Source organism: Hydractinia symbiolongicarpus, chromosome 3 (genome assembly GCF_029227915.1).
Source record: "Hydractinia symbiolongicarpus strain clone_291-10 chromosome 3, HSymV2.1, whole genome shotgun sequence".
Lineage (NCBI taxonomy): Eukaryota > Metazoa > Cnidaria > Hydrozoa > Anthoathecata > Hydractiniidae > Hydractinia > Hydractinia symbiolongicarpus.
In genome coordinates, this window is record NC_079877.1 from 16,134,073 (window position 1) to 16,160,408 (window position 26,336).

A 26,336-nucleotide genomic window follows, 5' to 3' on the forward strand; every position below is an offset into this window, starting at 1 on the left:
AGCTAAGCTACCTGTAAGAACAACATCAAACAACATCGAGGCTGTTTTCTTTGTAAACAAACCCATTGGTATTTTTGTAATAAGTACCAAATTTTATGTGTTCATTTCTTGCGCTTATTAGTGTAACCAAAGTGCCCTGTACGTAAGTCCTAAAAATTTATGTCATTGGCTCACTCTTTACGAATGACACAACGTAACAAAGGAAAACCATGCTTTGCTATTTCCCGTAACCTATACCGAGATTTGGTTGTGATATATATCAGAATTAATTGTCTTTAAAACTGAATTTAGCCTCGTTCTCAGAAAAGAATCTGTCAAAACAAGGATTTAAGCCTTAGCCCGGACAAGTTTTAGGCGTCCAGGCCCTGGGCTGTCTCTATCTATCTATCTCTCTATCTTCCCAGGCGATATTAAAGATTCCGCATTCGCCGGCGGAAATCAAAAAGTAAAATTAAGAAAAGCAATAGAAACATGTTGATTTGAGTATGCCGCAACGTAAGAGATGGCCTCAATTCTTTTGCTTACTTTGACATGACCCCTGGCGAAGAATTGATAGACATTCCAATGTCAATTATTTCTTTCTATGTTTTGTTCTTTTGTAGCTACTTCAGATAAAATGGTGTTTTGGCATAATTTTTTTTTTTTTTTTTTTTTTGGGATAATCTCGATTTAATATCTTTGTCTTTAGACCTTCGGGAAATAATAATACAAAATGGTGATGATTGGTAAGAGATCTTCAACCTGACGGATATCAAATGTGCTCTGTTCTTTTTTTTGCTTTGCAAGTCTAGACCGCGCATGGCCGCTGATTGGTTGCTTAAAACATGTACGGGCAAGAATTTGGCGATTCTCACGTGGTGGTTTTTTTAGTGGCGTGGTTGGGAAGAGAAGAAGAAGTATTTACGTAAGTCTTTTCGAATTGTTTGTTAAATGTTGAATTTTTGACTTGCTATTTACTGATTAAACTGCTAATTGTTAGCTAAATTGTTATCAATATTTGAAGCTTACCTGTTATTTCGAAACAGCTGACCATAGCTTAGCTAGTTAGCTAGCTAGCTAGCTACAGTCACTATGTGAAGCAGCATGCCAGTGACACGATGGGTTCTGACAGTAACTATCATCTAAATGGCTAGCATCTCTATCAATATCAACATAATTAGTTAAGACATAGAAAGTAAATTTATCGACCTTTTTTAATATAAAATAATTTAGTTTTAGGGGTGATACTAAGAAATTTTAGGATAATTTTATCAAGCCGATAGACTTTAGGTAAAAAAGTCAAGTATATATGGTTAAACACTTTCTCTCAGAAGCATTGTTTCACTCATTCTAAATGTAAATGGTATAAAAACCGCATATACACTAATATTTTGAATCGAAAATCAAAAGACACCTGGAACTGAATATCAGGCGCGGATCCAGGGTTTGTCAGATAAGTCGCGTGACTAAGTGTAAATTTGACGAAAAATGTTAGCCAAGCGAATAATGTCGACGATCCAGGTGTTTTTAATATAACTATAATATAAACTTTGCAAAACTCTTTCAATATTCTTGAATGCGCTTTTTGTCTGTAAACTTGTAAAGTGGTGAAACACATTGTATTTTTTTTAATGTCTAAATATGCATAATAAATGTCTTTTTTTTACATTGTGTTAAGAACCAAAAATTCTTTTATATATTTTCTCTTCTTGCATCGTATTTAAATTCAAAAATTCTTCTTGTTAATGATCCCCTCTTTAAAGATGCAAATTTTTCCTGTTGTTGCATCGTCTAGTACAGAAATTCTTTTTGTTCGTGATTTCTATCTGTAAATGTGCAAATATTTCCTGTCGTTACTTTTGGTACAAAAATTCTCTTTGTCAGTAATTCTCGTCTTTAAAGATGCAAATATTTTCTGGTCATTTCATCGCCTTTTAATTCAAGAATTTTTCTTTTCGATGACCCCTCTTTATAGATGCAAATATTTTCAGTAGATGCATCACCTTAAAATACAAAAATTGTTATTGTCAATAATTCTCGTCTTTGAAGATGCAAGTGTTTTCCGTCGTTGCATCGTCTTTAACTACAGAAATTCTTTTTGTCAATGATTCCTTTCTATATATATAAAAAAAATTTGTCGTTGCATCATGTTGAAATTCAAACATTCTTTTTTTAGTGATTCCTTTTTAAAAATTCATATATTTTCAGTTGTTCTAAGGCCTTTGTATTGAATTCCTCTTGTGAGTGATTCCTCTCGTTAAATATGCAAATATTACTGGATTTGTACCGTCTTTGAATATGCAAATATTTCTGGATTTGTACCGTCTTTATATATGCAAATATTTCTGGATTTGTACCGTCATTGAATATGCAAATATTTCTGGATTTGTACCGTCTTTGAATATGCAAATATTTCTGGATTTCTTTCGTCTTTATATATGCAAATATTCCTGGATTTGTACCGTTTTTGAATATGCAAATATTTCTGGATTTGTACCGTCTCTGAATATGCAAATATTTCTGGATTTGTACCGTTTTTAATACGCAAAAGTTTCGTTCGTAATTATGGCAAGACTTGTTATTGGCAACATTGTGTAAATAAGCATATGTTTTATCGGAAAAAGCGTGTTTATATGATACTGTTTTTTTTTCATCTAACAAAATGGCATTTTTTGAACATGAATGAGGATGCCAGAGTAAAGTTAGGTAAGATTTTGAAATACCATGTTGAGCTAAGTTTTAAAACATGAATACTTGAAGCGCTAACCGGTTAGAGCACATGTGTTTTGACTATATCAAGACACGTATTTTTTTGTATTATTGTTTTTATATATGGTTGTATTATTTTCGCTTGTTGCGTACACGTTTTTTTCCTATATATATTGTTGTATTATTTTCGCTTGTTGCGTACACGTTTTTTTCTATATATATGGTTGTATTATTTTCGCTTGTTGCGTACACGTTTTTTTCTATATATATGGTTGTATTAATTTCGCTTGTTGCGTACATGTTTTGTTTGATGAAACTTTTGTTTACTTCTATTTTGTTATACATCTCTTTGTTTTACATTTAACTGACATGTCATAAGACAGGACCTTTTTTGACACCAAAATTTGCTTTGCTTGTTTGTAGATGGTCCTTTACTAGAATTTTTTTTATTGTACATTTGAATTTTTCCGTATGTAAGTATGATAACGGAAAATCTAATACTGAAGCTTTTTTTATTGTATATTGTTGATGCCGTAAAAGTTTACGCGGACACCGTAAGTTTTTATTTGTATGTCCATGGGACAAAAACTTTAAGCATAGGTGTTTGTTCGAACTTTTACAGTATTAATGTGTTTATAAATACACGTTTGTAAATACTGTAAATAATTTTTCTATACGCATACTATGTTTTACTTCTTTGTTTCCCGGATCCTAGTCCTGATATTTTTTTATTTTTATTTTTTGTTAAACTACTAACTGACAATTTTTTCCTATTATGCGGACTCGAGGGCTAAAATATGCTGATATCAGCAGCAAAATTCTGTGAATCATAACGCAGAACCACATTTTTTCGAAATTACAAGGGCTTGGGGACGGTTTTCATAGTATTGGGTAGCGCTGAAACTTGTGAAAGCGACACAGCTAAACTTCACGGTTAATTAAGAAATAAGGATTTCGAACGAGAGACAATGCAAAGAAATGTCATGAATAGTATAAGTGAAAGAAGAGGGAGTTTTAATTAACAATTAATTTGATTTGCAAGATTTTGAAGCGACTGAGAATGAGAATTTATAACAGTGACCCTTTTTTATCTGATGATGGGGGGGTGGTCGCATTGGATATAATACTTATTTTGAGATTTTGAGCCGCGTGGTACGAAAAGCACGTTTGTTTTTAAATAATAGTTCAAAGTACAAGTAGCTCTATTATGATAATGAAGCTAGCTAGCTAGCATAATCTAAAGAGAATTCTGTAATTTTAATAATATGTTAGATAGCTATATGGACTTTTTGCAATCTTCCCGTAGCAGTGAAAAGTCAAAGCTTTAGTATATAGCTTGGTAGGTATGCAGAGTATTGTATGCTTGCCAAATATGTTGTCGCCGCAAGCTCTTCTGCAAATTTCTCTTTTATCGAAGAGAAACATACTTTTTTGAATGAATTTCTCAGATTTTCAAGTCTGTAACAGAAAATATTTAAATTGTGTCAATTGTACATTACTGCCAAATGACATTTTGGACAAGTAAAAATAAAAATATATATTTTAAATAAAATAATAGTTACTTTTTATAGATCTTATAGAAAAGTAAATAAAAAAATAAAATACCTCTTTGACAACATCTCCAGCCACCGATCGAACGATTTCAAAGAGATCATTTGCTATAAACTCTTCATTCAACCAAAACGAAATGTCTTTATAAGATGGTGGGTACTTGCTAAATGGTTTAAAAACAGCATTTTCTTTACACTTTGTTTACCTTCAAATTACAACAAGAATCTCGGATGTGTATTCCAAAATAATCGAATATCTGGAATATGGGACAATTTCATAGCGAATCGTTCAAGTCCACCTGCACCAGCTAAAAAGAAAATATAAAACAATCACGTTTTACATGGTGGAAAACTCCACCAGTAAAAGATTATAAACTTTTCAGAGCTTCTAATGAGAATTTTTTCTTGATTTCTAGCGCCGGTCTTCAATTTATTTCAATTTGGAAAGGCCATTTGCCTACTTCACGTCGGAAGCTTGTGTTTCACGTCGGCAAACTTGTACTTCACGTCGGCAAATTTGTGCTTCACGTCGACAAACTTGTACTTCACGTCGACAAACTTTTGTATCACATTAACATTTAAGTAAGATGAAAGTGAAGGCAAAACTTTAAGTTCAATTTACATCCAATGTAAAAACCAGCGTCGGAAAAAATTTGTCAAATGTTTGGTGCAAAGAGCGAAAGACCATAGTTTTAAAAAAATAAGCTGAATTTCTGTAAAAAACATGTACATGACGGATTAAGCGCCCGGTATTTTCCTTTTATCTTGAACTTTCTCTATCTCGAACAAATTTTTCGGTCTCTAGCGAGTTCGAGATAAGGAGATTCCACTGTATTATTAAACAATACTTATATGTAAATTAAATTTCTTAAAAGTTGAACAGCGGCTGATAATGACAACGCTATGATGGATCATGAAAATCATTATATTCCGTTATTGTCAAAGATTTTATATATTTTTACTTATTTTAACTTTCTCCAAAGAAGACCACACAAGCACTTCAAAAAACGTTTTCAGACCTGACGATTGTAAGATCGTTACTTTCGAGATCCCAGTGATTATTCTTTACTAAAAAAATGTAATGAGCAAAAAAATTAAACAACGAAAGTCTATTTAAAGCCAACCTGTACATTCTAGCTAATCCACCGACTCCTAAGCCAGATATAAAATTACGTATAGACTGAGATATCACCAACACACACCCTTCATAGTTGATAACTGTCAATTACAGCTGACAATGGCTGGGAGGTGAACGCCGATCAGACACGGATGAAACAAGTCTGCATAAGTGCACTTACTGTACAAGCAGAACAAGCAATATACAGGTAGAAGCACCACAGAATACCATGATACTACAGAATACCAGTGTTTGCTTTTTGAAGTGCAAAAGTTTCAAAAATGACCGAAATAATGTTATTTTTGTATATTTTAACCATGTATATAGAATATGAGCATAATACCCCAACAAAACTAGCATTTCTTTTTACTTTTAAAAAAAATTATCTTCATTTCAAATGGAATTTTTTTTTATAAAAATTTGTTAAGATCCTTTTTATTTTGAATGCACTTGAAAATACGTCTGCACTGTTTGGTGATTTTCGTTGCTCAGTCATATAAGTATAACCAAGAAATAAGCTTGATACAAAAACAAAACAGTTGGAGAAATATTTGTTTAAAAAGGGCCACTGGTATTTTGCCAAATGTAAAATATTTTTAACATACTTTTACAAACTAGATATAGATTGACAATTTTTAAGAAAATAGTGTCTTATTAAGTCTCTTAACAATGTTTTTTGTAAGTCAAGTTTTCTCAATACTTCCAATGCATTTCAGTATGCTTTGGAACATTAGTTTAAAAGAACGTTTTTGGGAGCAACGTTGACAGGTCTAAAAATTCATCCATTTAACTAAAACAGTCATCAGGTGGAAGATAAACAGGTCCAACTTTGGGTTTTTTAAAAACCAGATCAAAATAGACGGCCTAGTTTAATCCACAAATCTCTGAATGGTTGTTTCTCAAGTTAACAGCCCTCAACAAAAAACAATCTGACAATTTAATTTCATGTGAGCTTCTATTAAATATGCAAAATTCTTAAAACAGTCGAAACATTGAGACTCATGGAACGCTATTTTGGATGCTTATTTAAAAAGACTTCAGTGTTTTAAACTTAAAATATATACACATTTCTATATATATATATATATACCTAAGGTTCTCATGTTCTCATTTTGATCTGCAAGAAATGTTTTTGATGTGAACAAGTGAACACGTATATCTTTGGGATGAAGAAGGTTCTTTCATAGGATTCAGAGACACAAAAATGGTTTTGTTAATAAAGTGCTAATAAAAAAAATGTTCACAAGAAAAATTTTCTTAGTAATTTTAGACTTACTTTGTTATTATTCTGTAGACACAGGTCATTAATGTGCAAAATTTAGTATAGTATATATGTACATAGTATACTGAATTAGTATTATATATGTACTGTTTTTTTAAGAAACAAAACTGATTCCTAAAAGGCATATTAGGTATAAAATTTTACAAACACATCCATATTTTGCCTGAAACTCTGTATTTTGTTATTTTTTCTTGTTATTTGTGTAAGAATTTGAACTTGCGTGAAAATCAATGCTGAAGTAATACATTCATTTTGCTATGGCATGAAAGTAATACTGGCGAAATAGATTTTTTACTGTGTAAAAATTAATATGCATGAAAATAAGAATGAAAAAGGTAATCTAACTACTTACAATAACCAATATTAAAAAGATCTTCCATACAATATGATTTTAAAATTATCAAAGAATCACTTAAAAAACCCAGTAATATGATAACAACTGGCATTTTGCTGTACCTACTAGTGGTATTTTTTAGTGCGTTTGGGTTATGTTTGGAAATGCTAGCAAATAGACAAGCTGTTAATTTAACTCCCGTTCCTTTACAATTGAAATATGCTCCCACTGAAATATTTAAATAACTTGGGTGAAATTACTTACTGTTGATTTAGCTGATGTCTGCAACTTTATTATAGCACCCCGAAACCATCATAACATCTAATTTCCACGAAACAAAACAAGACATATGGAAAAAATGAATCTCCGTGCGTAAAATCACTGTTAGAATATAATTAAATTTTCTTGTGGGCAAATACATTTTTTGTATAGAAAAAAAGTCAATTTTTCAACTTCATACCACTGCGCCTTTTGAGATTTTTAGCGAAATTTTCGCTGCTAAGGTAAACGGTGCTGGGGTCAACCTTGCTATTTTCTAGCTTTTAGCACATTTTCTTGCGACGATTTTTCTTTTAAATGGACATGGAGTCTTAAATCGCCATTCTTGTTTATTGTCATAAAAAAAAACGGTAAATTTGAGGTAGCTTAACAGACACATTTTTTGGAGTTTCTCTAAGGTAAAAACGTTTTTAAAAAACACACAACTTAAATTTCGTTAGAGCGTTTCAATTTTGAGGTCCATATAGAACCCCTGGAGAAACGGAATTGCATTAATTTTAAATTCATGCATGTCAAAATATTATATGTCTAAGCACCTGGTTATGTCAAGAAGGCATACTGAGGGATGGACTGTTTGCATAAGAATTTGATAGACTGAAAAACTTTTATTTAAATTCGTGTTAATTTTTCCTTAATTTTTTGATGTTTGGAAAACGTTAATCTCTTAAACAAGGAAGATAAAAATTGGAAAAAACAAGCAGCTATATATTTTTTATATATATATATTTACTATAATATCTTTCAAAAAAAAATCCACTTATATATACCATGTTAAAAATAACTAAATAAAGCTTTCTTAGATAATACAGAATATATATACTGCAAATAAACAAGTTAGCTGTTGTAAAAATTAATTATTTTGAACTGTCACAAAACAAAAGCTACTAAATGAAAAAACTTGTAGCGAGAAGAGTTAAATTTCAGGAAAAAACAACAACACAAATACGAATACAAATACGAAATGCAAATGTTGCAAAAAGTAAAAATTTTAAAAGATCATGCATTCAGAATATTTTTCTGCCAAATCAATTCAAAGTGGTATCACGGTTTGTCCAGGTTGCGAAATACTGTCAAAACACAACCGTTACAATAGTTAGTAGTTTTGTATGAATTTGTTTAAGAACATAAAACTATTGATAAAAACATCCTTTTTGGATTCATGTGATGCTCGATTACCTGTGTTATGCTTTTATTGTGAATCTATAAAGAATATACCATAACAAAGTCTATGTTTCTAATACACAGTTCTTATAAAAGCATGCAGATGACAATCATCCTTCGGAAGTGTTAACTAGAATATTTAATTTATGAGCTACCATTTGGGAATTTATTAAGACACAAAAAAAAATGTTTACGCATTATCTTTTTCATTATATTTTCTTACTTATATATAAATATTTTTTCAAGTTTAATAATTAGAAATATTTTTGTCTTTTTATTCCACTTCTGAAAATCGAGCAAATATGTACATAAATTCTGTTTATATCAGAATTATAATATATCAATATGCAATATAATAATATGATAAGAGATATTTTAAAATATGATAAGACAATTTTGCATTTTTATATCTGACATATGACATTTAATTAAGTTCCAATATTTAAAAATAGCAGGCCTAGCTTACAGTACATAATAATTATTTTCTGAGGAAGCTCGTTTTATATAATATTTTAATAACACAACATCATCTATATACATTTTAACATACTTGATTTAATATCAGTCACTTCTTGAAATAACAAAACATAAAATTTCCTTTTTAAACACCAGCTATATGGAAATATATATATACATTAACATGTTATATTCAAGTTAACATGTTATATTCACCATGTGATAGGTTAACCCTTCTTATTCATGTTCATCTCCAATAGTAAAACTTACAGAACGCAATTTTTTAACATCTCGGATGTTCATACCAGAATCAGGTGAGTTTGGAGGGGAAACTGATGCTGAAGACAGAACGCTCGTTTGACTTGGAAATGAAAACATGGTCTGTCCTTGATGTTTCACTAGCTTGTCAGAGGTTATACTCGAAGACGACGAAGACTTTATTAACTGAGGCTTCGTCTTCCAAACAACAGTTGGTAAAGAAGGAGTAGACATCTTTCTTTAATGTTTTCACACGTTGTTTTGTTTTGTCTTCTCTTGCCAAATGCAGGTAAACATAACACTCCGCCTTTGAAGTTATGTATCACGTGAAATAATTCAATAATGAACCGTGCGGTGGAGGGAATCACGTGCTTAAACAAAGGTGTTACTATACATAGCACGTTAACAATGCGTGCGTGGGATAAATTAATCGGTTCTCGGTTATCAATCAATGACAAAAATGGCGCTGCGAAATTATAATGGCACCGTTTATACGTTTTCTGTTAGTCTTTTGGCCTTCCTCCCGTGTTGGACATTCAGCTTGATACTGACATATCTTTATTTAAGATAATTCCTGGTACGACAAAAGAATTTAGTTTTATTTTTGTTCCCGCACAGCACCCGCAGTGACGTCAGTCCAGGTAATTAAACTATAGGGTACAGTTTGGTGTGTGCTAGATTTAGATCATATCATTATCGATATCCTCTTTAGTTTGATGCACTCTTGCTCTTTCACTTTGTTGCTCCCACTTCATTTATCCCCAACGTATAACGCTGTGTAGCTTAGTTATTATATATAACTCACACTCTTTCCAAGAAATTCGACCAGGTGGAGATTCTTTATTAGAAAGGCACAGAAGAAATGATTTAATTTGCTCTTTATTCTATTCACCATTGTTGTGGGTAACCAGTCAAAACAAAACACAAAGAAGAAATAACATTGTCTTGTGGTTATTAATTAATTGCTCATTACACTCTTTTTTTTATTAGCATGACTGGGATTATTGCATACTTTAAGCAAAAAAACCAACAGTGGAGAATGCTCATTGTGATAGTTGAAGTACTATGGAGATAATCAAATTTAGAGCATAAAAGGGAACATTCTGAAAATTTAGGTATTCTAATTGTCTAGATCTGATACTGTCTCCATAAGGAAACGACAAACTGTTAGAACAAAAGAAAATAATCAAAAAGTAAGACAGCTAGCGAGGCAAGGCTGTCTTCAGGAGCACCAACAAGGAGAGGTTGGTGTTGCAAAGAAGTCTGATTTAAGTACAGTAGACGTCCGTTAATTCGAACACTCAAAGGACTTAATTATATGTTCAAATTAACGAATGTTCTGATTATCGGAAGTTTAGAAAAAACAAGAATTTTAAAAGTTTTATGCTAATAAACCTTTATTACAACTTTACAATTTTTTATAAAAATCTTTTAACGTTGTTTCCTTTTTTGTTTGCGCAAAATGCTGGTCAATTATGCGACCAATGCAATTAGCATACGATTGAACCGTTTCCCCGTCATGTGTGAATAATGCAAATTGCTTCATTATTTCTACCAGATCGAGAAGTTCGTGTCGGCTGGGGCACTCCACAGGTTCATCTTCAATTTCTAATGCACCATTATTGCCATCATCATCACCGCCATGTTCCATTTCTAATAAATTGGCTATAATTTGGGCGTCAGAGAGAGGTGGCTGTATAGCTACAAGTTCTGCATCAACGTCAGTGAAGGAAGACGCATCTATGGAATCTACAACAAGATCGGGTTGGATTGTTTGAAGGTTCTCAATCTCTTCTTCCAATTCCTTGAAAGGGTTATCATCTTCAGTAATGGCTGCATTCTGGCTTTCACTTAATATTTTAGACTTCCGGAAGCAGTTAACAACTGTCATTGTTGTCACTGCATCCATACTGTATTATGGCGGATTTATGGCTATTTAAAGTTTTTGTCAGTGTTTGGGCAAGTGGGGAATTCCAAGTTTGAGGGATAATTTGTTGGAATTAGGATCACATTGGTTTCTTTTTATTGTCTTGAAGTACCTTCTTAAAAGCTTCAAAATTAATAGAAAAACCCATGTGACCTTAGTTGCTGTTTTTATAATGGTGGATGTTTCAAAAACTTCTGCTTTTCTTTTATTCCTAAGACACTTAAATTAAATCCACACAATGCTGTAGCAGAGCATAAGGCCAAATTCATGTCTGATGCATTTTTATTATTTTGGCCTCCTTCAATGTAGTAGTGCTTTTGACGTTTCACAGTGGCGCTATCACAGTCGCATTTGTTTTTTCCAGACGGTCTTTCGTTAAGCATGGTTTTCAGAAATTTCAATCCTATTTTCAATGGCCAATATGACTTCCATGTTAAAAGTACTTCATTATGATATACTCTGCATTGTCTAATTTGTCGATAACATATTTATATGCAGAAAATCTATTTTCACTTGCTCAAGAACAGATTGATAAATGGCGAGTATAGTACCAACATCTTGAGAGGCACGACCAATAAAGGAGATGTATGTTCGTTTCACATGCTTCTTTGTGTTAGTATCACGAAGAATGACACAAGGATACATGCATGCCGTTACTATGTAGCTTTGCCGAAACCAACTATCCATTGATTCAAGGAACCGTCTTGACAAGAACTTCATTGCAAAATCTAAAATAATAAATGCTGTTTCTGTATTAAGACTATCCAAGACATCACCTTTTGTTTGTCTTGATTAATGGTGCCCAATATATGTGCTTTCCATTCCATAATCTTCTCCACATAATTGTTGATGTAGATGCCGCCGTAGATTAGTGGTTATAGCTCTTTTCCTCTGTGCGGGAGACCGGGGTTCGATTCCTCTTGACGGCGATTTAACATGGGCGAATGAATGTTACCATAGCCCCGGGTTAACCCAAGCCATGTGAGGGAAATTGGGGAGATGGCACACTGTTTAGGCCGTTGGATGTTGCTGGGAGTCGTCTACTAGAGAGCGGGCCCTAATTGGGTCTGCGTAGCTCAAAATGAGCATTAAATACTTTAGGACTCTCCATCTAAGCCATGGCCAGGGTATATCACTCCTTATTTGTGAGGCTAGCCATGTAAAATATGCACATCTATCTAAAGATGATCTCTTTTGATTTTATCTGACAAGTCTAATTGTAAAAAAAGATCAGCAACCTTCTTTAATATGATTGACAATGAACCACATTGGCTGCAATGCTCTGCAATAGCCGGCTACACCAAGACAGTCATCAATCAAACAATGAACCTTATACTCACCCTTCAGGTATCTTTTTCCTTCTATCAAATCAGTTACTTTATCATTACAAACAGTTTTTGCTGTATGATTATCCTTTTCCAACTCTTTACATTTGTTATTTAAGGTATTCCAAATTGTTCTTCTTGATGGACGACTGTTGTCTTGTGTATATCCTTCTTCTCCACAGGCTCCAATGTATAACCACACTATTTCTGCTTTGTGGACAGTTCTAACAGCATTTGGCATTTGGCATCACACCACCATGTTGTAAGAAATCTAGAAAATTGGTTAATCTGACTATTCTTCAACCCTCTATAAAAAATTTTCTTGGTTTAGTTGGAATACCAGATAAGCCCTAGCATGCTTGTTTTCTACTAAAATCAACATCTTGCCTTGTAACAGATGGAAACAAACTTATCAGTTCTTCCTCAGTGTAATTGCATTTATCATCTTCATTATTCCCACAAACAATAGCCAATATTTGCATTTTCAAGTTCCGTCCACTGACTTGAGCAATAGTTGACTGCAATGTTGTAATAAAAAAATCAGGTTGTCTTGTCTCCCTTTCAAACAAGCACTTTTTATTCTCTCCACTTGTACAGGTGCAATCTTTTCAAAACTTCTTTAACTGCTAAAACAGACCGCACAACTTATTTCTTTGTTTTTTTTATCAATTTGACTCAGCTTGATCTCAGTTGGAACTTTAAAGGACTTCATTTTTCCTAATTGTAGACATTGACGTACGTGTACGCTCAACTTGCAATAATAATTGCTTTCATTAAAAAAAACAATAGGATAGCGAGTTTCTTTCACATTTCGCGAAAATAATTGCTTCGTGTTAAAAACAAAAGCATAGCAAGAAACGTTGTTTAAAAACAATACTCTGCACGGGAAAAAATTTAACCCGAAGACCATTGAATTTTTCTTTTTTTTAACAACGAAACTAATTATAGTAACGCGATTTTAATCTCGATATGTTCAAAAAACACAAGCCCCTTTAAAAAACAACAAATCCAATGATCTAAATATTTAAAAAAAACTAATGCTACTTTGAAAACCTTTAGTAATATTTCTTTATTGTCGAAACATGCAAAACTTTTAAAAGTTCTTTTTATAAAAAGCCACGTTTAATAACGCAAATGGAAATACCCTACGTTCGGGATAAGATTTCGAAAACAAATTATATTTTAATACCGAAGAAAGAAAAAATTTAAAAATATAACTTTTCACATTCTGGAAAGAACAAAGCACTCATTGTGAGAACATTTTGTTTAGATTTTAATACCGTAGAAAGAGTCTAAAAATATAACTTTCGACGCACATAAAGCTCGTTGTTGAAACATTTTGTTCTGGTGAGAATAAAAAAATACAAAGTTAAAAAACAAGTGTTTTTTCTAAAAAATAAATCTTGGAGAAAAGGAGTACAAATCAATGTTTTATCTCTTCAATCTCTTAAAAGATTTAAACAATGCTTCCAACAAACAATGCTTCTCGCTGTCTATTTAGTTTTAGCGCAAATCTTATATTTAATAAAGCTTTCAAACAATGGCTCGCCGTGTCACATTGGTTAGAGTCGATAACATTTGCAATTATGCTATTGGGAATAGTTATGTTAACACTATTTAACAATAGTACGCGCAGTTATAATAAGCTATTTTTTCTTCAAGAATCTTTTGTTTATTACGCGCAAGTTAATGACTTACAAGACTCGCAAGATAATAAGGACAAAAGACAAACAACTACCGCCTCTGAGAAAAAGGTGTGCAGCTTAAGTGTACGCGTACGCTTACATCTGGACTGTACTGTAAATCCACACAATGCTGTAGCAGAGCAGAAGGCCAAATTCATGTCTGATGCATTTTTATTATTGTGGCTTCCTTCAATGTAGTAGTGCATTTGACGCTTCACAGTGGCGCTATCACGGTGGCATTTGTCTTTTCCAGACGGTCTTTCATTAAACATGGTTTTTAGAATTTTCAATCCTATTTTCAATGGCCAATATGACTTCCATGTTAAAAGTACTTTATTATGATAATACTCTGCATTGTCTATATTGTCAATAACATACTTTATATGCAGAAAATCTATTTTCACTTGCTCAAGAACAGATTGATAAATGGCGAGTATAGTACCAACATCTTGAGAGGCATGACCAATAAAGGAGATGTATGTTCGTTTCACATCCTTGTTTGTGTTGGTATCACGAAGAATGACACAAGGATACATGCATGCCGTTACTAGCTTTGCCGAAACCAACTATCCATTGATTCACGGAACCGTCTTAACAAGAACCTCATTGTAAAATCTAAAATAATAAATGCTGTTTCTGTATTAAGATAATCCATGACATCACCTTTTGTTTGTCTTGGTTAATGGTGCCCAGTATATGTGCTTTCCATTCCATAATCTTCTCCACACAATTGTTGATGTCATAAAGATGATCTCTTTTGATTTTATCTAACAAGTCTAATTGTGAAAAAAGATCAGCAACCTTCTTTAATATGATTGACAATGAACCACATAAGATGCAATAGAGATTGTGACTTCTAGGCACTCTATTTAGAACTTCTCTTCTTTTGGATCTGATAATGCAAATGCTCTGCAATAGTCGGCTACACCAAGACAGTCATCAATCAAACAATGAACCTTATACTCACCCTTCAGGTATCTTTTTCCTTCTATCAAATCAGTTACTTTATCATTACAAACAGTTTCTGCTGTATGATTATCCTTTTCCAACTCTTTACATTTGTTATTCAAGGTATTCCAAATTGTTCTTCTTGATGGATGACTGTTGTCTTGTGTATATCCTTCTTCTCCACAGGCTCCAATGTATAACCACACTATTTCTGCTTTGTGGACAGTTCTAACAGCATTTGGCATTTGGCATCACATCACCATGTTGTAAGAAATCTAGAAAATTGGTTAATCTGACTATTCTTCAACCCTCTATAAAAAATTTTCTCGGTTTAGTTCGATTACCAGATAAGCCCTAGCATGCTTGTTTTCTACTAAAATTAACATCATGCCTTGTAACAGATGGAAACAAACTTATCAGTTCTTCCTCAGTGTAATTGTATCTATCATCTTCATTATTCACAAACAATAGCCAATATTTGCATTTTTAAGTTCCGTCCACTGACTTGAGCAATAGTTGACTGCAATGTTGTAATAAAAAAATCAGGTTGTCTTGTCTCCCTTTCAAACAAACACTTTTTATTCTCTCCACTTGTACAGGTGCAATCTTTTTAAAACTTCTTTCACTGCTAAAACAGACTTCCGTACAACTTATTCCTTTGTTTTTTTATCAATTTGACCCAGCTTGATCTCAGTTGGAACTTCAAAGGACTTCATTTTTCACTAATTGTAGACATTGACTTATTGATGTTTTCTTTATCTGAGATTGCAGAATCGTCACAACAAATGTCAGCATCTTGATAAGTATTGTTGATGACTCCTACTTCATCATCAGAACTAGTGTCTTCTCTTTGTTTTTGTTTTTTTGGTGGTTCAGAATAATTTGAAAATTGGTAGAAAATTGAATATAAAAATATTACAATTGTGAAAAAAAGATAAAAAATAAGATCCTCATTGAAAGTTCTCCACAACAAACATTGCATTGATACTAAGTATTTCTGAATATCTTTGTATGCAGTTATCACACCACACAGATCCGAGAGGAATGTGATCTTTTTTTTGCTAGACTACTGAATAATTCCATTATTTCTACAACATTTTGTAGCTCATTTTTCTACAATTAGCCTTTGAACTTTTCTTGTTTTTTTTGATGCATTTCCTGGGTATTGACAATTTCTGGAACTACGCCACTCAATTCCAAAGTTCAAACGGTGTTTGCCACGAAAAAGTATCGTTGTCTATGTCCAATTTATCACCAAAACATTTTTGAATCAACCTTCCTTCTGTGATGTTTGCACAATTCATCATACCAGGACACTTATTTTGGATTAACCTTACATAAACAGGTACATCTTTAGTCAGTTCGGACAATGTCATCAAATATATTTCTCTGGATTAACAGTGATATTTTTGCAATGAGCTCTCTGATTTGCACAAATTTACTGTGGGTCAATTTTCTGATAGAACATAATAAAGCCATTTACGCCTATGGTATGCAACGGCATGTAGCACCTGCAACTGTTTTTAAACTTTAAAAAGGTGCCATTATGAAGATTTTTCTGCCTTTTTTGGCATGATAGCTGGTTATGCTAAATACATACAATAGCTAGAAAAATAAAATTTTGCACATGTTAAGATTGCAATTGATAAAATTAAGTTTTTAGATCGGCAAGATTTAAAAGATGCCTTAATGGTTTAAGGCATCCAATAGTGTTTTAACTTCTTGATAATAAGGTCAATGGGTTGAAGATGACCTAAAAAGCTCAATCTCCTGTTTAAAAGCTACAAACAATGCTTCCAGATGATAACATTGGTATTTAATTGACTTATATATGGCCAAACACACATTTTTCAGAGAACAATGCTCTTTAACAGCACAAAACAACTTTAATATATATTTTGGTGACATTTTAACATTCAGAGGGTGCCCAGCAATCACCCGTGTGAATCTGAGCATATAAAACTAACTGTTACTATGATGAATTTGACTATTGCTAGTGAAAAATGCCCAAATTTATGCCTCATTCCAAATCTGTTTTTCTGCAAGACTTCACATTTTCCCAAGGTAAATTTTTCATATGTTGTTAGGGACATATCTATCTTTCATGGTAAAAAAATATTTTTTACATGAAAACTTTGTGCCATGGAATTATCAGGACCCGAATATTGACAAAAATTTCTTGAATTTATGTTGTTTATTTTGCTAAAATGCCATCATTATGAAAATTGTGACCTTTAATATTTGCATTATTTAATAGAATATATAAAGTACATTCATTTATATATAGTTTTTGGGTTATTTGTATTTTAATTTCTGGTAAGTAAAATACCGGTCTGTAAATTGCACATTTTTCAAATTGCACGATGACTTAATTTTTAGGGGAAAAAATATCGTATATATTGTATATAAGCTGACCTGCCCTGATTATGTTCGTTTTTTAAGTAACAAATGATATTAGACTGTCGTTATAAGTGCCAAATAATATTTTTCAACTATCGCCTGCCCTGAATATGTTGCCCTGATTATGTATTTACTACCCTGTTTGGGAAGCTGCGGTACATAATCCGGGCAGCATTCATAATCCAAGCAGAACATATACATACGAGTTCAAGCCAAGCTTAGCTGTCAAAAAAGTGTTCTAGTTTTCGTACACAGCCAGCATTGGTTACAATAAAAATAACCCTACACTTGTGTTGTAAAGGTGATAGAATGAGTGGGACTGGACCCACAATCTGTTGCTTCCTGGGGGTTTGCTCTACAGTACAGTCTGAATGTAATCTACCTCGGACGCGAAACTCGCATGAATGGTTACACAGAACAATAACATTGCGATAGTTTTTGTTTTTTTAAGAAAATTATTGCCTCGCTGATAAACAATGACCCCACACGATCAATTGTTTAATCACAATAGGTTGCAAGATTAATTTTAGCAAGCTATTTTGCGCGAACTCTTTTGAAAATTTTAATTGCAGGCTTTTTAAAAGTTTAAAACTGAACAGCGGCGATAGAAATGTTTTTTTAGATCGCATTTTAAAAGTTTAAGAACGAAAAGCGGCGATAGAAATGTTTTTTAGATCGCATTTTAAAAGTTTATAAATGAATAGCGGCGATAAATTTTTTTTTGTTATATCGCATTTTAAAAGTTTAAAAACGAATAGCGGCGATAGAAATGTTTTTTTAGATCGAATTTTAAAAGTTTAAGAACAAAAAGCAGCGATAGAAATGTTTTTTAGATCACATTTTAAAAGTTTATAAACGAATAGCGGCGATAAAATTTTTTTTTATATTGCATTTTAAAAGTTTAAAATCGAAAAACGGTGATAGAAAGGTTTTCTTAATTGGATTATAAAAGTTTAAAAACGAAAAGCGGCATTTAATAGTTGTGAACAATGCTTCTCGTATGTTTCTTAGATTAAACGCGCTGGAATCTTTTTAAGTAATTAAATCAACAATACATTCTCTCGCAATGTATTATAAAACTTTGCGAAAGATTTTTATTATTTAATTACTTCACGCTAATACTTAAGGGAATAGCTTATCAATACATTTACACAATGCATCTCTCTATTAAAAGAAATATAATTGCTCCAATATTTCTTCGTGAGCGCATTGTTTTTTAACACGCAAATATAAACTCGCAAAACGTTCAAGGGATTTAATTATAACAAAAGACAAACGACTGCCGTCCTCCATGCAAAGGTGTGATATTAGCGTGTACGCGGTAGATTACATTCAGACTGTACTGTACTTACTATGCTTTTGGACTAATGCTATGGCCCTAGTACATGCAGTAAACAAGGCGAGGATATATCTCCTTGCAACATAACCACCAGGGCGAACTGCAAGTGATGCACAGCTGGAGCTCAATTACCAACCAACCAATCAAATTTGCCGCACTTGTTAAGATCTTTGCACATATGTACTTGCCCAACGGAGCCCGGTTTCGGAACTAATTCCATTATCAACCTCTGTTATAGGAACAATGGTGCATATGTAAGATATCTTGGTATAAATAAGTAACCCTGCACGTTCCTCTGAATCCATCATCTTTGCAGCACTTGAGAAGATAATGTGCAGAGTTACTTATACTAATATATATCTACAGCACCGTTGTTCCTATAATAAATATATAATCGACGTTTTCACAGACAACAATTTCCACGTATCATAATTTTTGTCAGCCTTAATGTTTTGGTTGATTATTTTAAATATATGTCGACCAAGTTGATGCCAGTTCCAGCCAATCTAACCACAAAACATCTGATTTGGTATGGTTATTTAAATCTTCAGAAGATGCTTTAGCTGATCCGAACTATACAGTAAACTACCTTCAATTAAGAAATGCATGTGCCTGGAAGAGCAAAAACCCCAATATTCCTGGTTCAAGGGACCTTATCTCTGGATTATGGGATTCCTGGTTTAAAGGTTGGAAGTAACTAAATCCCTGCGTGATATTTGTTTACGTTTTTGTGGTAAGCTCTTTAGCTCTGACATTTTTGTAGTTTGGGTGCCTTTTTGAATAAAATTTATGCTTTTCATTGGATAACTTTCAAATTTGTGCGACTTATTCCTAAACTTGCCCAACTTATTCTTGAAATTCACAATAGCGTTTTCAATTTTGTACACAACCAGTTCCGTCACTCTTAGCCTTGCAATTTTAATCACTTTGGCAAAATTTGCCAACATGATTAAATAAATTTTTAGAAATGAGAAGAAATAAATGTAATAACATTTGAATAATTTTTTTAATAATTATTTATAACAAAAATAAACTGCCTAAATTGTAGCTACATAGTGTAGCTTTTGCTAAAACAGTTACAATACAACTGAAAAACAAGCAAGACTATCACTAAGATAATACAAGGCAGAATACGTTGTAACACCCTACTCTGTTGTTATTATTATATTTTTACCCCCGTTCATCATTATCATCATCATTCTCAGCTTAAGTGTGGAGGGGGTATATTAATGACCCTCTTCCAATTTGATCTAAACTGTGTTACATCTAATCTCTGCATCAGGTCTGTCCTTATTACCTTCTGCAAGTCTTTTTTGGTCAACCTCTTGGTTTGCCCCAGGAACTATCAAGTTCCTACACTTTCTTACCCAATTATCCTTCTCCATTCTTTCGATCTTCTTTCCAACCAACTCAATCTTCTTATCTTGATAACATCTCTAATGCTATACAGCTTAGCTTTAGCTCATCTAAACTCTTTCTGTCTCTCAGACTGGCCTTACACATCCACCTAACCATTCTTATATAATTCCTTTCTAAACGGTCAAGATCTTTATGTTTCACTACCTGTGTCTCACTACTATACAACATAACACTTCTTATAAAAGTCTCATACAACCTATAAGGTATTTACCTCAATTGACAAGACTCTGCTAGTCAACAAAGAAAGATACTCTCTGAACTTTTTCCAAGCATCATCATACCCATGATTGTCATAACACCGTCCGTTGTTGTGAATTCTAAATAAATTTAATGCTGCATTTCCAACTAAAGTCCCAAAAAGGATTTTGCACTTGGATTTAGATTTTCTTATAGTTGCAAAAAACATTAAAAGGACACTAAATTTTTTTATAAAAATAACTTTTGTTTTTCTTATTATTTTAAGTGGAAGGAGAGTAACTTGCTCCATAAATTACAAAACAACAGAAGTATAACTTTCTGTATAACTTTCAGAAGACGTTTTTGAGCATGCAAGTATTTTTATCTTTTTATCTTTTAATAATTCAAAAACAGGAAAAGATGACATTTGTGACAAGTGCAATTACGAATTTTCCAAAGTTTGCTAACAGATATTCTCAGATGAAATTAATATCCACCACAATTTTACAATCCTATTATCAAAACAACTATTGAAAAAATCATTAGTACATCCAAACAAAAGCAATATCTTGTGAAGTCAGACCCTATCGAGGAAGCACCAAAAGTGATGGTTTTTTACCCTACAGAGGACTTATAACAATTATTTTTACATTGAGAAAATCTAAAGCACCAATCTAACCAGTTCCGACTTTGTGAAAACTAAAAACCTTCATGCCGATTTTAAAACTACTAACAAAAGTTGAGCTTTCTAGCCAAGTAGTATATAAAAATTTTTGTCTAAGTTGCAGTGCCTGCTATGTCGAACAAACATGTAGACATCTCAGGGCTTCCACCGGGTCAAGGGAATCAGGGAAAGTCAGGGGATTTTATCTGTGGTCAGGGAAAGTCAGGAAAAAAGACCCATTTTTGGGGAAAGTCAGGGAAAATTCAGGGAATTTTTTGTCTTTAAATTTGACTTAGACTGATAGAACTTTATTTCTATAAATTCAAAAATTGCAACTGTTAAAGCTCTTCTTAATAATTGTTTTGATAATTACTGACAGGCTCTGTTAGTCATTCAGTGGAACTAACATACTCTTGACCATTTTATGTAGTATATGGATTAAAGCTCTTGTAAGTTATGTTGCGACAAATGGGGTTTAAATGGTTTTAGTTAATTTGTAGAATTTCTTGAAAAAGTCAGGGTATTTGACAGAAGACGAGTGTAGAAGTAGGAAGCTCACAATCAAATTTTAAATGTGCTTGTGCTATTATAATAGTCTTAAGATTATTTTTTTTTACCTTGTTGTATATATGCTACAACACATATTACATATACAACACAAATTATATATACAACACATTTGAGATTTGAATTTTACAATGTTTTACATTTATATAAGATTTTAACATTTGATAATGAATATTTTGACAATTTTCTTGTACAACTTCATTTCTTTAAGAATATCAAAATTCAGTTTTTGTTGTATAAAAACTTAGACCCAAACGAATGCGTCAAAGCAGATCAGTAATTCAAATACAGCCAAAATAATTTTTTCTTAGAGCAAACCCTCCACCTCCATTTTCCTTGGCACTTCCATGGAGTCACCTTCAAACTTTAAAAAATGTCTGTATTTTGTGTATATTGAAAGCCACATCACATTTTATTTCTCATTGTCCAGCAACATATATGCACCATATTTTAACTGAATTGTTGTCTGGGTAAACCAAGAATCCACACAAACTGAAATATTGTCTGGCACGTAGAAAGGTTTGAGTTTTTGTGATGGTCACTTTTTTTAAACTTACTTTTAAAAAAAGCCCACCCACCCCAACACTTCAGTTTGATAGCTTACGTTCTTTAATCGATTTGTGAGTGGCCCCGTAGTGATGTGCTTTAACAAACAACATGACCACGCTAAGCCACCTGATAACTTATAAAAGTACCATGCAGCTATATTACAGATAGCAATTCAGTTCACCTTACCAGCTAGCAACCTGATGTGAGCAACAGATGTTGTTTTGTTTTGTTTCATGTCTCATTTTTAGATTCTTTTTAGTACATTATACAACAATACTTAACTTGAATTTGATACAGCAACAACAGAATGGAGGAAACAAAGCGGAAACAAGATCTTGAAGATGAAATGAGCAGGTGAAAACATTTACGTTTAACCTGATTTACCTCACAATGCAAAATTGTGCAGACAGTATGCACCAAAGCTAAACGAATGGCAATTTTTCTTTGCTAAGAACTTGTACAAAAAAGCATCTAAAAAGCATTATTTCACCAATCTAAATCTTTTTTTTTACCTAACTTTGGTCTGTCTTAGTTATTAACGCCATGAATAACATCTATGTAAATAAATGAATAACCTTTATTTGTAAAGCATAATAAAATTGCAGTAGATTCAGAAAATAATCCTTTAAATCCTGCTTTTATGGTCATAAAAAATAATCCCTCAATTAAAAAAACAACAGTAATATTTGAAATAACAAAAACTACTTCCTAAAATATAATATAGGCAGCACCAGCAGAATATACATTTCCATGAAATAATGTCTGTGCGAAAATGTAAACTTTAAGGTAAACTTTAAGTCCTAAGTCCAAAATTTAATTCTAGGACATAGAAAACGTACTTCCTTTAATAAAACCAAAAACAACATATCACTCCTTTTGTTTTCACCAGAAGGCGCTTCAAATTGTTCCTTTTGTTTTTAGCAACTTTCAGGCCTGATTATGAAAGAGATGCTTATAAAAATATACAAATTTACTAAACAGTTTTATTATTGCTATGTAGGTTTGAACAAGAGATAGCAGGAAACTTGCCTCCACCTCCGAAAATGCCACGAATGGATTCACAACCACCTTTTATGATGCCTCCATTTGGAAACAACAAGGACATGCCTTTTCCAGGTCCACCTCCCATGCCACCCATGTTTGGTGCTCCACCAATAGATGGCATGCCACCAATGCCGCCGGGTATGCCAATGCCACCCGGTATGCAAATGCCACCAATGATGGTGCCACCTAGAATGCCAATTGTTCCTCCACGTATACCTGGGAGTTTAGGTAAGAGTTTTATTTTCATGTATATTTTACCAGATGTGTTAGCTTAGAAGGACATAAAAAATTTTTATCTATGCATTGATCTGCTGTTTAGGTGGCATGTTATACCGCATATACGCACAAATATAAAATATTGCTTTGCTTTGTTAAAACTATCACCATGACACAGTCATGAAGTCTGAACCAGCAAACATAAATAAAATCAATTGGAGTGCAATTGTGTTTTGTTTTTGTTTTTGAAAAAAATGGATAGCGCAATGCCAGAGTTTGTCGCTGACCAGGAGCTTATGCTATCAGTGTTGAACACATTTCTAGCTGTATCTACTTCTCAGACTGTAGTTCATATGACCTAGATAAAAAAAACTCTTTATGCAAATGCTACATCATTTCATGGCAATTTTACGCCTCATTAGTTTTGTGTAAATGTTACCTAAGAATATTTAGCCCTCTAAAAATGTATATTATATCTTACAGGTCGAAGTGGTAACTCTAGCAAAAAGATTGCCCCTCCTACCGTCCCCTTAAGGAATTATGATCCTGCGATAGAGTTTGCTAACAGAGGAATGTACGGTGGAGGGCCTGGACCATCACGTGATACGAAAAACCCGAAAGAAAAGAAAAAGACTGTCGTTCGAGTTGCTGGAGGCACTGTGTGGGAAGATTCTACTCTTTTAGAGTGGGACCCAAGTAGGTGTTTTTACGAAGTTTCCATTCTACGTAAAAGTTTTGCAGAATTTTCTGACAATTCATTTCTGCAATTTTAACGAGATTTCTTATATACAGCTATTGTATTTACTAAGGTAGTTTTTGATTAATGAAAATTCTAAAGAATAGGTCACTAGATGGTAAAAATAATCTTTAATTTTCTAAGCAACTCCAAATCGCTTTAGCTGCCCTCTTTGTGTTCACGTTGCTCTTCACCATTGTGTATCGCTAAGTAACTTCTCCGTTGTTGTGACCGGTATACGGGAAAAGTTAGATCCGGGATCCAGGGACTTTAGAGGGTTGGACATGGGACCCGAGACGCAAGTTAAATTTATTAAATGGAAATTATCAAGACCAGAATAATATATCAGCATATGGGAAAGGTCAGACCAGGTGTTCCATTCGGAGCATGCATCTATGACATGTCTACTTCGTATAAATGTAAAAAATATAAATAAATGCACAAAGCTATTTAAATATATTTCACCATATTTATGTGACGACTTTAGTCTTTTTTTTTTAGCCAGGAAGTTTACAGAGAAAAACATTAAAGTATAGACAAGAGTAGGTTAAGTAACGAGAATAGCCAGGAAAGATCAGAGGAATAAGGTGAAACTCAATTTTAATATCACCAAGGAAAGCTTAGTGAACTAGTCTAACAAAAGACAGAATAATGCGCTAAGACTCGAAAAGAGTTCGTTGCGTTGTAAGACAAATATGGCAGATAAAAATAATAGAATAGATCCAGATTGACTGTTACATTATCTGGATAGCTATAATAATCCAGTCTTTTTCACCATGTCTAAACTAGCTACTAAAGCTTTACATGACTTTCGATTTCCATCTATCATGGTTTGTTTTTTAGTGGATTTGGAAAAACCTTCGCCATTGTTACCTTTATTTAAATCTTTCGGCACTATTATATTTATATTTTTCAGGAATAAGCAAACGTTGCGCAATACAAGGTCCCTCACTTGCTAGCCTAGTTAATTAAGCTTTCTTAGACAACATAAAAATGCAGCTATTCCGATTTCCCAGTGGTAAGATAAATTATGCTTGGTCTTCAGGCTACTCGTTTTTATTCTCTCTTTATTATGTTTACGTTTGCAACATTGCTCTATGCCCTGGGTCCCTCCCTCTAGAGTCCCTGGATCCCACTTTCCCCATATCCTGTTGTAACCATCATTTCAACCTCTTTCCCCGTATCCTGTTGTAACCATCATTTCAACCTCCTCGATCGACTTTCGTTCAAATAACTGAATTTGAAAGTACGCAAACGTTTCGTAGCTACTTAACATGACATTAAATTTTTATGTTTACTGTTTCAGATGATTTTCGCATCTTTGTTGGAGATCTTGGTAACGAAGTGTCTGACGATGCTCTCCTTCGTGCATTCTCCAGGTATCCGTCTTTGCTGAAAGCAAAAATAGTGCGAGACAAGAAAACGAAGAAGTCAAAAGGTTTCGGATTCGTCAGTTTCAAGGATCCTCAAGATTATCTCAAAGCGATGCGAGAAATGAATGGTAGGTAGTTCACCTTTCACCCTCCCTAACCTCACTCTGTCCGAATAAACAAAAATTCGCTGTCAGTGACAGACACGTTTCTGTTTAGCCTTATGATGGTAGTAGTCATTAAAATTTGTAGTCAATAGCCTCATGTTCTAAAATTCTTTACTTCTCCTTGCCATAGCTACTTCAGCTAACTTATCGAAAATGTTATTCATCATGACGATTTTAAAAGGGGGGATAATGACAAAGCAACCGGTTTATGGTCAACAGTACTAAAATATGCAAGATTTCTAAGTAACAATTAATTTTTTCTATCAGTATTTCATGTGAACGTTTGATGTCTTTTTTTTCAGGGAAATACGTTGGTAATCGTCCCGTTAAACTACGCAAGAGCACGTGGAAGGAACGAAACGTGAAGGTAGCTAAAAAGAAGGAAAAAGAAAAGAAAAAGCTGGGGTTGAGATAACGCCTATATGTGCGTACCTCCGAATGACATTGTGGAAATGTTCCAGATGTGTTGAAAGGGGAATGGCTATTAATGTTGTTGTTTCGTTTATCGTTGCTATCCAAGTTCCGATTCATGTGATTGTCGCATGAAAAAAGCTGGGCCTGCCGAGAGCTCTTCAAATAACAATAGTGGATGAAGAACATAACCAGAAGTTGTTATATAAAAATAAATCACTATATATTTTTTTCGTTGTTTACCCTGCTTATAGCCAGGAGTCCCAT

The 26,336-nt window shown here is 33.2% G+C and overlaps 1 protein-coding gene across 2 annotated transcripts; it reads left to right on the forward strand.

Moving 5' to 3' along the window:
* Positions 1-9,630: 9,630 nt before the first annotated feature.
* Positions 9,631-26,298, forward strand: LOC130635955 (RNA-binding protein 42-like). Of its 2 annotated transcripts, XM_057445502.1 has the most exons (6): positions 9,631-9,766; positions 22,374-22,479; positions 23,126-23,397; positions 23,869-24,081; positions 25,428-25,622; positions 25,961-26,298. In XM_057445502.1, exons 2-6 carry the CDS (start codon positions 22,433-22,435, stop codon positions 26,071-26,073), a joined length of 840 nt encoding a protein of 279 aa, XP_057301485.1. In that variant the 5' UTR covers positions 9,631-9,766; positions 22,374-22,432; the 3' UTR covers positions 26,074-26,298. The 2 variants fall into 2 exon arrangements, with proteins under 2 accessions (XP_057301485.1, XP_057301484.1); XM_057445501.1 differs by lacking the exon at positions 9,631-9,766 and having other exon boundaries at positions 22,298-22,479.
* The last annotated feature ends 38 nt before the right edge of the window (positions 26,299-26,336 follow it).

Coding starts and splice junctions, on each gene's coding strand:
- LOC130635955 (XM_057445502.1), top strand. CDS start 22,433: ATGGAGGAAACAAAGCGGAAACAAGATCTTGAAGATGAAATGAGCAG. Junction 24,082..25,427: donor TCTTTTAGAGTGGGACCCAA/GTAGGTGTTTTT, acceptor TTACTGTTTCAG/ATGATTTTCGCATCTTTGTT. Junction 25,623..25,960: donor AGCGATGCGAGAAATGAATG/GTAGGTAGTTCA, acceptor CTTTTTTTTCAG/GGAAATACGTTGGTAATCGT.